This window comes from Oreochromis aureus, linkage group 2 (assembly GCF_013358895.1).
Source record: "Oreochromis aureus strain Israel breed Guangdong linkage group 2, ZZ_aureus, whole genome shotgun sequence".
Lineage (NCBI taxonomy): Eukaryota > Metazoa > Chordata > Actinopteri > Cichliformes > Cichlidae > Oreochromis > Oreochromis aureus.
In genome coordinates, this window is record NC_052943.1 from 31,810,051 (window position 1) to 31,823,442 (window position 13,392).

Sequence of the window (13,392 nt, forward strand, 5' to 3'; positions counted from 1 at the left end):
TCATTTGCTGAGTAGTACATCTTTTGTGCTTTTTAATAGTCTGTGTGATCCATAATCTGCAAAATAACCCCTGTTGGCTTCCCAGGACCTCACTTCAGGAAGCACTCTTTTGAAGTACCCATTTCCAGCACACAATTGCAAACTGAGTTTTGTCAAGTTATAAAATATACAGGAGAGCCAGAGTCCTGCACAAAGCATTCCAAGGTAATGTGGTGATTCAGGGAAATTTATGTTATGGCAAATTTAAAATGTGCTTTAGCCTCTGAATCTGCTTCACTAGATTACATTAACGCGGCATAAGCTACAGATATTGGGTATCCACCTAGGACCAAACAGAATTAATAAATAAATAAATCAGTCTTTGAAGTCTTTCTTCCATGAGAAAAGCTATCTGCTTACACTAAAACTTGCACTGAGAGTGTGGATTTGCTCCATTCAACGATAGATCGAAAGCCAGTCCACCTAAAATTCGACCAGAAAGGTAAAATGAGTCAGAAGCTTGACCCCATTAATGTATATCGACTAAGTTCTTTGCACTGCTTTATATATAATCTCTCTCTCACCCTACAACTGGGTGTGATGTGTGTTTTCCTCAACCCTGGGTCCACTACAAGACACTTGGGAGTCTGAGGGTTCTGTGCCAAGGGCGTAGATTTGGTTTTGGCATTGGTGGGGACGGGTGTTTCAACCACCGAACCCCGCCCTTTTTCTTTCTTTTTTTTCCTTTTCGTCTTTGCTTCTTGATAAAAAAGGACAAATATACTTGCCTACATATGCTATTCTACATGCTATTAAAACGTAAAATTACAATTCATAGTTTTATATGTGAATTATATAATGTTAAATTACTATTAAACAAATGACTAAGTATTTTAGACTTTAGTTTACTTCAGCCATATTCCACATAAATCAGGTATCATACAAAAATAAAAATAGCTTCAAATACAGTCAAGACAATAAAAGAATATGACTTTAAGGACTTAAATGTGGGATGGAGCGATTTCGCAGGTCTTTCCTCCCCACTGCTGTCAGACTCCACAACAAAGACTTTTGCACACTGCAAAAATGGCTTGTCTATATTTAAGAAAAAAATACTACATTTGATACAAAAAGCACTGAAAACAAGTGAAATTATCTGTCCATGCAGCAAGTTTATTTTACTTAATAAGAAATCTTGAAATAAGATTTTTTAATCCAGAAATAAAAGAACACATTTGAGAATTGAAGAGGGGTAAAATAAGCTTTAAAAAGCTCAATTTTAGATAAAATTACTTGATATCAAGTCCCAAAAGTAAGTTAAATATGCTAAATTACAGTCTTTTTTATGTTTTGAATTCTTACTTGCAGCAAATGAATGCACTGCAATGAGAAAAATAGTTCTAATACTATGAAAAACTACTCAATATTAGTGAAGTATGATTAATTTGTTTCTTGATTCAGGTTGGCTTATCTTAAAATATAGCCTAATCGATATTAAATCCAAGCAAAAAAACCTTAAAACAGACCTTTTTCCTAGAATACTCCTTGGCTTCTACTGAAATCACAGCCAGGACAAGAGTGATATATGTCAACATTTATTCCTCTCATGAGAACAAAACCCTTTTTTAAAACAATATAGGGCTGCTGCACAATCCCTAAAAGTCTAAATCAACCCTTTAGAAGGCCTAAACAGAGAAAAAAAATTACATTTTTAGCCTTAAACTTTTGTGACAGTCACATAGTCTCACAATGTTGTAAATAACGGCATTACTGACTTAAAACTTTACATGCCTCAAGTAAAGTGTCATTAAGAGAAAAAAAACCCAACAACTTTCATTTGTAAGGCATTATAAGTAAAGCAGTTTCTCAGGACATTGCTAGCCAAATTAGGAACAAAGTTGTACAAACGTACTACAAAACTAAACAAACTGCAAATGACCTGATAAAATTCTGCTTGGTATTCACCTATTTTTCAAAGAATGACTTCCACTCAGCTATTGCTTTCTTATATGCACTAGTGGCATCTTGATCATGGATGGCATCAGTGATTACCTCAGTTTGTATGACAGAGAGGACCGTTGCAACACATTTCGGGTATGTTAAGTGCAAGGTGTAGTAATATGCCATCAACACCAACATTCCTTCCCAGAAATCCTCCAAGGGGAGAGTGGTCACTGGTATATTTCCTACAGCAACAATGCTGGTTGTCCCATCAAAAAGCAGCACTGGGGAGGAGAGAGGCCGCTTCTCCAGGTAAAGTATAGCATCTTCACCCGGCTAGAAAAGCACAAAAAAAAGGACAAATTCTTCAAGATTTTAAATGAAAGGGTTGCTGTGCATCCAAACAGCTTAAGACACAAAAAGCAATATCAAGAGTTTAGAATGCTCCAACTGATTTACTGTTGGAATAGAAGAAATAAATATAAAATATCTGACTTATATAAATATGAAATTTTGGAAATGTATTAATTCTGAGCATGAATTTTCTCTAGTTTGCAGCATTTTTATCATGTCTATTTGTGCTTTTTTCTCATTTGTTTTTTAAAACTATTTCTTTTAACTTTGTTACATATTCTAGTTTTTGAAGGCCTTTTTAAATATATAATTTTACTGCTTCTACTTGTATTCCAACTGCAATGTGCTTTTGCTCTGCGCTGCCTCTCTGGAGTAGGTTTTGAATAACAATTAAGAAATCCTGAATAAGGAGTAATTTAATCCCTGCTGAATTGAACTTTGACCCACTCTTATTAAGCATGAAAAGCAAAATAATAATATTAATAATAATAATACAAGTAAATGGAGTACAAGTTACAGTGGCTGGTATTGCTAACAGCTGTTCTCACCTTGAGGATATGAAGGAGAGCCTCACTGGCACTTCCCAGCCGCTTTGGTGGTGTAGTTTTGAAGGAAAAAGAGATGGAAGTGCATTGACGAGAGTGACAGTAAAATCCACTGTGGACAGAGAAAAGTATCTTAATAAAGTAATCTGAACATATCTGATGTATGGATTTAATGTATGAAAAGGCCACTTACCTCCATGTACATCCAAGGGAGAGGTGGTTTCAGGACCTTCTTCCAAATGCCATAGAACTGCACCTTGAACAAAACTCTGCCCATCGACCCTTCATTTGATCTATGTATTTGCAGTTGAAGCCACCAACGATGCGACGCAGTTCATCCATCGCCTATGACAAAGTTGTGCTCAGTTAGTCAAGAACTAACTAAACCTATCCAGAGAAAGCAAGGAATGTAACTGAAGGTAGTTGAACTTACATTTCGTATGTCTTTGAAGCACGGGTATGCTTCAAATATTTTTCTGGGCCTGTCTTCTTCCCTTGTAACATCTGCGTCAATAAAAGCTCGTCTGGCCTCAAACTCCAGGTCCAAAATTTGAGCAACGTCACTTTGGTTGGGTTTTGCATTGGGTTTCCTGTACATGTTGCTCAAGGTTTTGTAATGCCTTGCCTGCATCTTCAGGCTGTCATGGTCTGCTAGGGAAAGCAAAGAGCAATTGTAAGACATTCAGATTTTTCTAATAAGTCATTTCTAGTAAGATTGCATGGTTGTTTTTAAGTTATCGTTTTCAGTATAATATTTATGTTATATTGTTTATATTTAGGTTAAATATGTTTGAGTAATGAACTGACCCTATATGTCCTGATCATTTCCCTTTGTGTCCTTTTGTTATAATGATCATGGATTTATGTTAATTGTTAGTTTGAACAGAATCAAATATTAAAACCAAAGTTTAAGATGCCCGTGAATAAAACTGTGGTGAAAATAAGGTAAAGGTTGTTTACTGTGTATATCGTTCACATCAGTGTGGACAGTGATTATAAGCTGATGGATAAAAATCTTTTAGGTAATTTGATCTATGACAGAAACACTGTGATAAAGCATGATAGATGTAACCAGCATGAGGATTTACATGTGTAAATAATCAGCACTGAATAACACCCACTACAACACAAAGTGTTAAAATACTTACTATGGCTAACTGGCAAACTGGAATGAGGGATCTATCATATGTTGATTTTACACACCAACTTGAGTTAATGCCAAACCACTATGATTTATGGAATAAACACTTAGAACGGGGTTCATTGCTGCAGCCATATTTTGGAAAGAGCTGTAAGAGGAACCACAGTCAGACTGAGAGGTAGATAAGGGTGATGGTGGACTTACCAACAACATCATCTAGAGGTGCAGTTGATGGACCTATATCAGCCCTGGGTGCAGAGCATGAGGCTGACTTGGATAATAGTGGTAAAGCCAGGGTAGTATTGTTTGACGTAGTTGGTACAGTGGAGGGTAGTGGCAATTGGGATTCTTTCTCTGAGGAAAAAACAGAAGATGAACAGAATTTAATAACAGGGAATAGCTAGAAAGTTAAGGAAAATACTCAACACTGTATAAATCTTGTGATGTACTCTGAACAGAAAACTGAGGGCAGGTGGTCTCTTTGAAGTTTTATATGTCCAAAAGTCATTAGTACAGCAGACCAAAGTACACACCTGCATTTGAGTTATCCTCGCTGAGCTCATCATTGCTCTCAAGAAGTATGGTATAGTCACATGAACCACTTGCTTCACCACTTAGGTCACCTTCAGTCCCATTGTCTGTGTCATCTGAGCTGAAAAGAGTCTTCCCGAGCCTGCCTCGTTGCGGCATGGAGCCCTGCCTCTTCCTTGGAGACTTCATATTTTGGAGTCGTTTGTACAGTTTGGTGTAGATGGTCAGCTGTGGTAAAATAATATATATTTGTACATCCTTTTATTATCTCACTCAATTTTAGATATTGTGGTGGGTAAAGAATGACTTACGTATGGCATGTGTGTGTCAGCATCACGTAACATGGGGTAATAGTCGACAATCTTCTGTGACATTGCTCTCATTTCGAGTTTGGAGGGGTATCTTACTTCTTTCCCCATGGGACTAGCACGGAGGATTGCAACCATGCTGGTGACTGTGTTCCTTACAAGTCTGCAACAGAGTTCCTTCGACATCTTACAGTCCTTTTCCTTTCCACTGTGGAGCAATGCAAAGTACTGACTGCGCACCATGTCCAACTCTGAATCTGTATACACCACATACTCTGGTGGGTCTGGCATTTTCATTTTTTGTCAGCAGTGTAGGAAATGGGAGTGGAAGTTTGAGGTTGACATTGTGACACATCAAAGCCTAAGGGGTTACTCTCACTTCGATGGCAAGTGTTGGCATCTTGGTCAGTACTCTTAAACTATAACAGTTGTGGGATATAAACAAAAATACACAATTAGGCAAATTAATGCTAGACAATATGGACAGTAATCATCTTCTTAGTGGTATAATATGTATTTACCTTTTGGCTGATAAAATCCCAAATCTTCTTTCTCCGGAAGAAATTTTCATGGCCCGGAAAAAGATCCTTTAGGTCATCCCGGGTAAAGCTTCTCAAAGCTTCCTCGTCAATATTCGCAGCTGTAAAAGAGAAAAACAACTTTAAAAGTGATATTTATTTCTCTTTTCCTGGGCGTGGCTTATTACATATTGAGGTCATTTTTGTCAATAAATGTATTTTAGCAATAAGTAATAATAACAGGATAAAATGTCAAACTTAAAACAGTTTATGTGTTAACTAGAATACAATACAATAAAATTTTATCAAATATTTGGGAATGCAATAAAACTATTTTTGGCTGTCTTCAAGGATGATGTTCCAAGTCTATTTTGGCAAAAACAGCTCAAGGCTATAATGTGGATAAAGTTCAGAGTAGAGTACAATCCTAGCTCCAAGTTTCAGAAACGATGCTAACAGATGCTAAGGCTGCTTAGCTAACATACCAAAATAACTGAAAAATAAGACTTACCCTGCAACACAGACAGTATGGCATCGTCAAACTTGTCCATGCCGTGACAGCAGTTCTCTGGTTCGGTTCCAAAGCCTCCACTCACAGTACCTGGAAATATCCTACGGCTTAAATAAGATCATTTAGCTAAAGTTAACACATTAGCTAGATTGCTAACTAGCACCCTCACAAAACACGACATTATCTTAATAACACCGTTGTACCATAGTATTTTTCAAATCAACTTAATGTTACCAACCTTAAATTACTGTTCGCTTTGTTTAAATAAATAATTTTGATCTTCGTAACGGTCCTGACGGTCAACAAAGCAGGGGAAAAGATTTTGTCCCGCGTGAAAGTAACGTCACGACAGGAACTGAGAATGCGCATGCACAAAATTATTTATATTTAATTTTTTTTAAGTAAAAAAATAAAATAAAAATATAAATTCAGTCTTAAACACTTATTGCCTAAAAATAAATATAACTGATGTAATTTAAACCTGAAAAATTGGATAATTAAGGATACATATATTTTTAAAATTGCCTACCTTTCCCATGGTCCCACACTCTCATCTGTGGCCTTCAGTGGAGAGCGGTAAAGCTGCATTGCTACAGCGGGAAAACAGTTCACCATGGCGCTCTGGAGATGTATGATCTGTTTTATCTTTGTTTCTTTAACTCTGAAGGTGCTCCTTAGCCACATAAATGCAGCTCATGGTCGAAGGCAGGATTTTTGGGTTTACTGTGGAATAGATGGCTGTGAACAAGATTTCAGAGTTTTTAACTCATTCTTTCGCCACATTAAACGGACGCACCCCCTGTATCTGACGAATGGAAGCCCACCAAGAGGATGGAGGATCCCCCCAACATCCCACTCTTTAGGATCGGAAAATTTTGGTAGTCTTTGCCAACTGTAGTACTACAACAACAACCAGCACCGTGGAAATATCAACTGCTGGATCTTTGCCTGAAGTGCAGGAGCCTCAGGTTGTTGACAGCCCGATCACGGTAAGTGTTAAACTAAATAAAATGTAGTGTGGCTTCTGATGACAAATTTAGCCATGTCTAACTCCTGGTATTTGGTCCTATTACTTTTAATCCTTTTCTCCATTTTTAATCAAGAGAAATTTAACGAGATCTCGCGATATTATACCGCTAGATATTGCTCTTCAAACTGTTACAAGCGATTTCCACTATGGTTGGATTTTAAATCACCAGAATGAAATTAAAAATAAATAAACAGAATAGCAGTTCAGTGTAAATAGTAAAGGCTATGCTGCAGCCAGAGCAGGCACACACTCTGCGGCTGGCATGTCTCCTGGTGAAGTTTGCATCAAAGACACTCTCAGCGCGTTTAAATCGTTCAATGTGGCAGCAATTTGGGTATCTCGTAGGAATTATAACGGTGTGTTCACACCGAACGCGATAGAGGCGGCCAGAGCGTCAGGTTTACATGTAAAGTCAATGGAAAGAGCGCGATGACACGCAATTGCGCGTCCGGCGAAAATTCGGAGGCAGATTTGCGTCGCGAAAACGCCAAAACGCCTGAAACGCGCGTCAGTGTAGTGCGTGGGGCGCGTTTGACTCGCGAAAAAAACCACGCGCGTGAATTTTTGTGTTGCATTTTGTGCATACGCGTGTTTCGCCTCTACCGCTTGAGTTGGAAAAATTTGAACTCCAGCGTCAAATCGCGCCGCGTCAACCAATCAGGAGCCTGGTGACGTGGCTGTAACTAGGTCAAAGGGGCAGATCCAGCCAAAGCCCTTCATTCTTCAATGGAGGGAAGGCTAATCAACGCCGTAGCAAACAACCCGGAGCTGTACGACACCAGCTGCTTTGTGTACCGAGACAGGAATATAAAGGACCAAGCTTGGAGGAAGAAATGTGAAGAGATCGGGTGAGTTCATTCATTTCTCTTTTTACGTTTTTCACAGACGCGGGGAAGCCGCACAAAAGCTAGCAAGCAACCGCTATTTTCCCACTGATGTACAAATACCGTTCTGCTTTTATGCATGTTGTCATATAGGAATATATTTTGTTTATTAATAAACAGCACACAGTGGTCCCGCTCATCTGTCACTGCCTCGCTTTTTCGCTGATGTTTTTTTTTTTTTGCACAGTACAGCATTGCATTCTGCAGCCTGATTGACAAATCTCCTCCGTGCTGTGTCTCCTGCGCTTGTCAAATTTATCATGTTTTGTTTTGATAACCATCACATCCAATAGATAAAACAGCACAAAAACACCCCTAACTATGACTCTCATTCGGAAATAGACACCTGCACCTCGAGGGAAAAAGGCGCATGAAAGTGGCAGGCAGATGAAGACAAAACACGGCATAATAATACTTTTACGTTTTGCAATCTACAAAGGTTTGCACTTTGAGAATCAACTTGTGAGAACTGTGACTAATCTTCATGTGTGTGGGGAAAAAAGTGTATAAAGTGCGTGGCGAGGGGCTAGTTATTCTGACAACCCCTGCTGCAATAAATGAGGGACCACTGTATATACTTTCTCTATGATTATTGTATTCAACCTGTTAACATTTAATATTGTCTTGATAGAACCAGCTGATTCTGCAGCAGAGCATCCCCTGTTGCTTCTCCTTGCTCCCCAGTCCCTGAGCTCCTCCTGCTGCACCCACAGGTATGTAATTGTACCATCAGATGTACAGCAGCACTGATAGCTTTTTACTCGGTGGGATTCCCTTGTGATCACCTTTACTAAATATCTACAACCAATCTGATTATATCCTGTTTTTTTTTCTTTTCAATGTTGAAATTAAAATCTAGCATCAGCCTTCTCATTTCTTTGTGTTTTGTGCTGTTTTACAGGCCCAGAGAGGAGGACAGCTCCGAGGCAGATGAGGGACTGGTCCCAGGACGGTCCATCGGCGGTGGAGCTGGCCATCCTGGTGTCCCTGAAGAGGCCACACCAGTCTCCAATGGAGCATTTCCTCCTCAGCCTTGTTCCTGCTCTGGAGAGCAGCTGGGTCCTTTTTATTCCTGTCTCTCTTTAAATACTTATATTTTATATATTTATGTTTAATGTTTTTCTGTTTGAGAATTTTAATATTATTTCAAATAAATTTTTATAATGACTAATGTCTCAGTTCTACTACACAGCAAATGTTGGCACACGACTTGACAACTGTAGAATTTATTTCATATTATACTAATGACAAAATATACTAATACAGTGGGATGCAAAAGTTTGGGCAACCTTGTTAATAGCCAGTATTTTTCTGTATAAATCGTTGGTTTTTACAATAAAAAAGGTCAGTTAAATATATCATACAGGAGACACACACAGTGATATTTCAGAAGTAAAAAGAAGTTTACTGGATTTACAGAAAGTGCAATAATTGTTTAAACAAAATCAAGCAGGTGCATAAATTTGCGCACCACAAAAAAAGAAATGAAATAAATATTTCGTGTATATCAATGTGTGTGTCTCCTATATGATATATGGGGTGCCTTTGTCTGGACGTGTTTCCCATCCAGAGCTCCACAGCAGAGAGGAAAGTTCCAGCACTCCTGGAATCCCTCTGTGATGGACCGCCAGTCTCCAGGTGAAGGCACAGCCATGAAGTCGCCCGCTAGACAGTCCCAGATGGCCGTCGCTGCCTGGGGGGTGATCTGGCACACCGTGGACACACCGACTCTAAAACTGAACACGATGGTCCTGAAGGAGTCCCCGGTGGCCAGGAACCTGGACAAAATTGTTCAAAATTAGTATTATGTGTACTGCAGTTACAAAATACATTATTCAAATTCCAAAATACTTTTGTGATGTCAGATTTAAATTACAAAACATAAATCTTACATAAAACATTTTGTAATTACAAGGACAATTACATAATATATATTAGATATAATATAAAACAGTTGTGTTTTGTTTTAACTTTAACATATCATAATTTGATTGGTAGCAACTTTTACCACTACAGTGTGCCAATCACTCATAATTCCTCAACATGTCAATCAGGTAGGAATGAAGTAAGACATTAATAGAAATAAAGAGTTGTATGTTGACATGTGGCCCTTTCCTTGCTTAAATCATTGTTAATATTTTTGAAAAATTAACCTGTGATAAGACATAGCATATCAAGATAGAATATGCTAGATAGAAATATATAACTAAAGATGAACCAAACTTCACAATTTCATCTAGCTCTCAGATTTAAGAAAGGCTGGTGACCCCTGTTATAGAGCCTGACAGCTGCAAGGATTATATACAAATATTCAACTATACCAGAATTAAACCAGGACTAAATAAAAACAAAAAGGAGTGAGTATCACTACAAAGATTACCAACAGTGGGCCTCATACCAGTTTGATATCAGCAAACACCGAGAGCATACACTGATAGACACCACAGTCATGCTATCATTGCAAACACTGATAACAGCATAAATCGAATTAAATTAGGACTTGATGTGAACTGTCGAGTATCACTATAAATATTATAAACAGTCGTCTCCATACCACAGTTTGCTATCAGTAAACACCGACGGCATTCACTGTTAGCATACCACATCCATGTTAGCAGTGTATAAACGATAGTTATCAATAAAGGACTACCGTATTAAAGACTTTTACTAACCTCAGGCAGATGGACAGGTGCTCTGCAGGTGGGATTGAGCGCCTGTAGTTGGTGTCTAGGCGGGCGATCCTGGGACCGACGCAGGACAGCAGGTCCTCAAACTGGGCGAGTGAAAGACGGTGATATCGCTGTCATCGCCGTCATCCAGCTCCTGGAGCAAGTGGTGAAACTCACCAAACTGCTCACGCCTCTGGAGGACCGGACCCAGGTACGGCGAGGACGTCCTTAACGCCGCTGCTCTGCTCGCCACAGTAAATAGAGAAGGGAGACTCTCTCTTCAAGCGCTAGCTCGACAGCTGCCATCTAGCAAAGATACCGTCTGGCACAACTTCCTCCCACATCCCTCCCACATTTCCGGTTCACGCGCGTGAGACGATGCAATTTTGAGGCGCGATGGATTTCTGTTGGACACGCGTTGAGGTGCGAATGTGCACGCGTCAAATTAGGGGCGTTTGGGGCGTTTTCGCCCGCGGCTATCGCGTTCGGTGTGAACACACCGTAAGTGGTGAATACAGTTTCAGGTAAGACACAGAGTGTTTGGAAGCACTGTAAAAAAAATCTGTTGGCCAGAAATACTGCCAAAACATGGATAAGAATGATTTTCTTGAAAATTAAATAAATTAATAAATGCATACAATAAAATATATTCATATACTAATACTAACATAAATTCTAAGTGCAAATCTAAATTATGTGATTTAAAAATACATAAATAATTTAATAAATACAACAAACATGTAAAGAAACTAATATCTAAGTGCGAACAAAAATTCATTATCTAAAAAGATAAAATCTCGTTCTCATGAATCCAATCCCGAGTCTCATCAAAATAATGGACAACCCCTTTTTTATTGTTTCTTTGTCTTTGATTTCTTTTCCATTTCTATTTTCTTTATTCCAAAGAATGAATATTATATTATCTTATATTATATTGAATATTCACAACTGTAACACTAATCACTGTCATGCACTTTGTTTTTTAATGGACCAATCATTAGGTGTAACTCATTATACCTGTTATGTAAGAATTTCTATAATTGGCCAGGAGTTTGGAGTAACTTTGTTTTTCTGCTCTAAAGGAAGAAGCTGTTACTACAACATCCTTTACCAGACACAATATTACCAGATCTGCTGCAGCTTTTGCTATCAGTGTTCAAGAACAGTGCCACTTATCACAGGTATGTTATAGTCTTACATAAGGCAATCAATGTCTTACTTGTTCATAATGGCATTCAGAATTTTTTTTTATATAAATGCAGAATAAGTTACTTTTGTTTCAAATGTTTTCACAGAGAACGGTCAAACATATCATCTCAGGAGTGCAACAATATCAGGCTGTTCTTTTAGATACGCTCAAGGAAAGATTGAAGACAGTGTTTGAAGATCATGCCGAGGGAACCACTCAGCTTCAAGATGAGGCTTTGGCTACATTTGATAAATTCATGGATCCTTTCTCCACCATTGCATATGGACAGAGTAGAGCCATAGGGGAAATGTTCTGTCCAGTCAACGCAGAGGAAGTAGTAGTATCCCAGAAGATATGTTGGGTAAAGCAAGGTCTTTCAAGGGTCATGTCCATAAGGAACAAAAGTTTTTACTATGTACCATTAATTGAAAGTCTAAAGCAGTTAATGACTAATGAGAGAATCTTTACCATGTTGAACACTGCACCACAAAGAAGCAGAGAGGGATTCTTCTATGATTTTAGAGACGGGTCCCTCTTTACATCTCACCCCTTGTTTTCTCAGAGGCCAAATGCATTGCAATTAATACTGTACACAGATGAAATTGAAATATGTAACCCCTTAGGGTCCCATGCTTCTGCAAACAAATTGGTCATGTTTTATTATACTTTAGGAAATATTGATCCAAAATTTAGGTCAAAGTTAGCTGCAATACGGCTTCTTGCTATTGCTAAAGCAAATGACATTTCTCAGTGGGGTATTGATGTTGTACTGAAAAGAATACTTCAAGATCTGTCACTGCTTTACAATGGTGTAAGGATTGAAATGTCAAATGGTGAAATTGAATTGTTTGGTGCTGTTATAGCCATTTGCGGAGACACGCTAGCCCAGCATGAGATTGCTGGCTTTAAAGAAGGGATTGGTTTTGCTTATAGCAAATGTAGACACTGTGAATGCAACTTTGATGATATGCAAAGTGTTTTTGAGGAGAAGAAGTTTGTTCAAAGAACTCTGTAGAAACATATCAGGCAGTGTTTTGAAATAGATAAAGCAAGCACAGATTTATTGAAAGCGTCCCTCAAAACTACTTATGGAATTAATAGAAGAAGCAGACTAGTTGATGTTCCTGCATTTGACCTGATCAAACAAACTCCCCAGGACATAATGCATGTTATTTTTGAAGGTGTTGCATCAATGGAAGTTAAATTTGTATTAAAACACCTAATTCTCTCAGGGCAATTGGAATTAGACAAGTTTAATTCAGACATTCAAAATTTTCCTTACTCACCTCTTGAAATACGGGATAAACCATCTCCTATTAGCTTTGGCACTTTAGCGGCTAACGACAACAAATTGAAACAGTCTTGTGGACAGATGCTAATTCTTTTAAAAATATTACTTTTTCTTTTGTATGGTGTGGAGAGTGAGTATGTTGTATTTATTAGAAAGTTAATTATGATAGTTCAAATAGTTCTTGCTCCCATTATTTCTTTAGAAACTGTATTGCAACTGAGAAGTATGATTGAAGAACACCTGTATCAGTTCAAGCAACTTTTTCCCGAAGCCAATATAATACCTAAGCAACATTATATGTTGCATCTTCCCAGTCAAATCTTATCCCTTGGACCTTTAATAAGGAGTATGTGCATGCGCTTTGAGGCAAAGCACTCCTACTTTAAACAGTGGGCTTCTAAGTTAAATTTTAAAAATGTTTGTAAATCCCTAGCAAACCACAATCAATTTCTTGAGTGTTGTCAAAATGAAATAGGCACTGACCATCCTATTTTTGCAAAA

At 38.2% G+C, this 13,392-nt stretch overlaps 1 protein-coding gene across 1 annotated transcript; it reads right to left on the bottom strand.

Moving 5' to 3' along the window:
* Nucleotides 1-1,575: 1,575 nt before the first annotated feature.
* On the bottom strand, nt 1,576-7,203 carry LOC120441341. The gene is made up of 9 exons (XM_039615905.1): nt 5,829-7,203; nt 5,321-5,439; nt 4,803-5,218; nt 4,494-4,719; nt 4,165-4,314; nt 3,253-3,467; nt 3,076-3,164; nt 2,823-2,931; nt 1,576-2,256 (listed from the first exon to the last, which is right to left on the bottom strand). Exons 3-9 carry the CDS (start codon nt 5,094-5,096, stop codon nt 1,945-1,947), a joined length of 1,395 nt encoding a protein of 464 aa, XP_039471839.1. The 5' UTR covers nt 5,097-5,218; nt 5,321-5,439; nt 5,829-7,203; the 3' UTR covers nt 1,576-1,944.
* Between the last annotated feature and the right edge of the window lie 6,189 nt (nt 7,204-13,392).

Excerpts from the sequence above, each read along its gene's own strand:
- LOC120441341 (XM_039615905.1), bottom strand. The coding sequence starts at position 5,096 with ATGAAAATGCCAGACCCACCAGAGTATGTGGTGTATACAGATTCAGAG. Across the intron at positions 2,932-3,075 it reads TGGGCAGAGTTTTGTTCAAG|TGGATTTTACTGTCACTCTC; the intron begins GTGCAGTTCTAT and ends CTCTGTCCACAG. Across the intron at positions 2,257-2,822 it reads CTCTCCTTCATATCCTCAAG|CCGGGTGAAGATGCTATACT; the intron begins GTGAGAACAGCT and ends GTGCTTTTCTAG.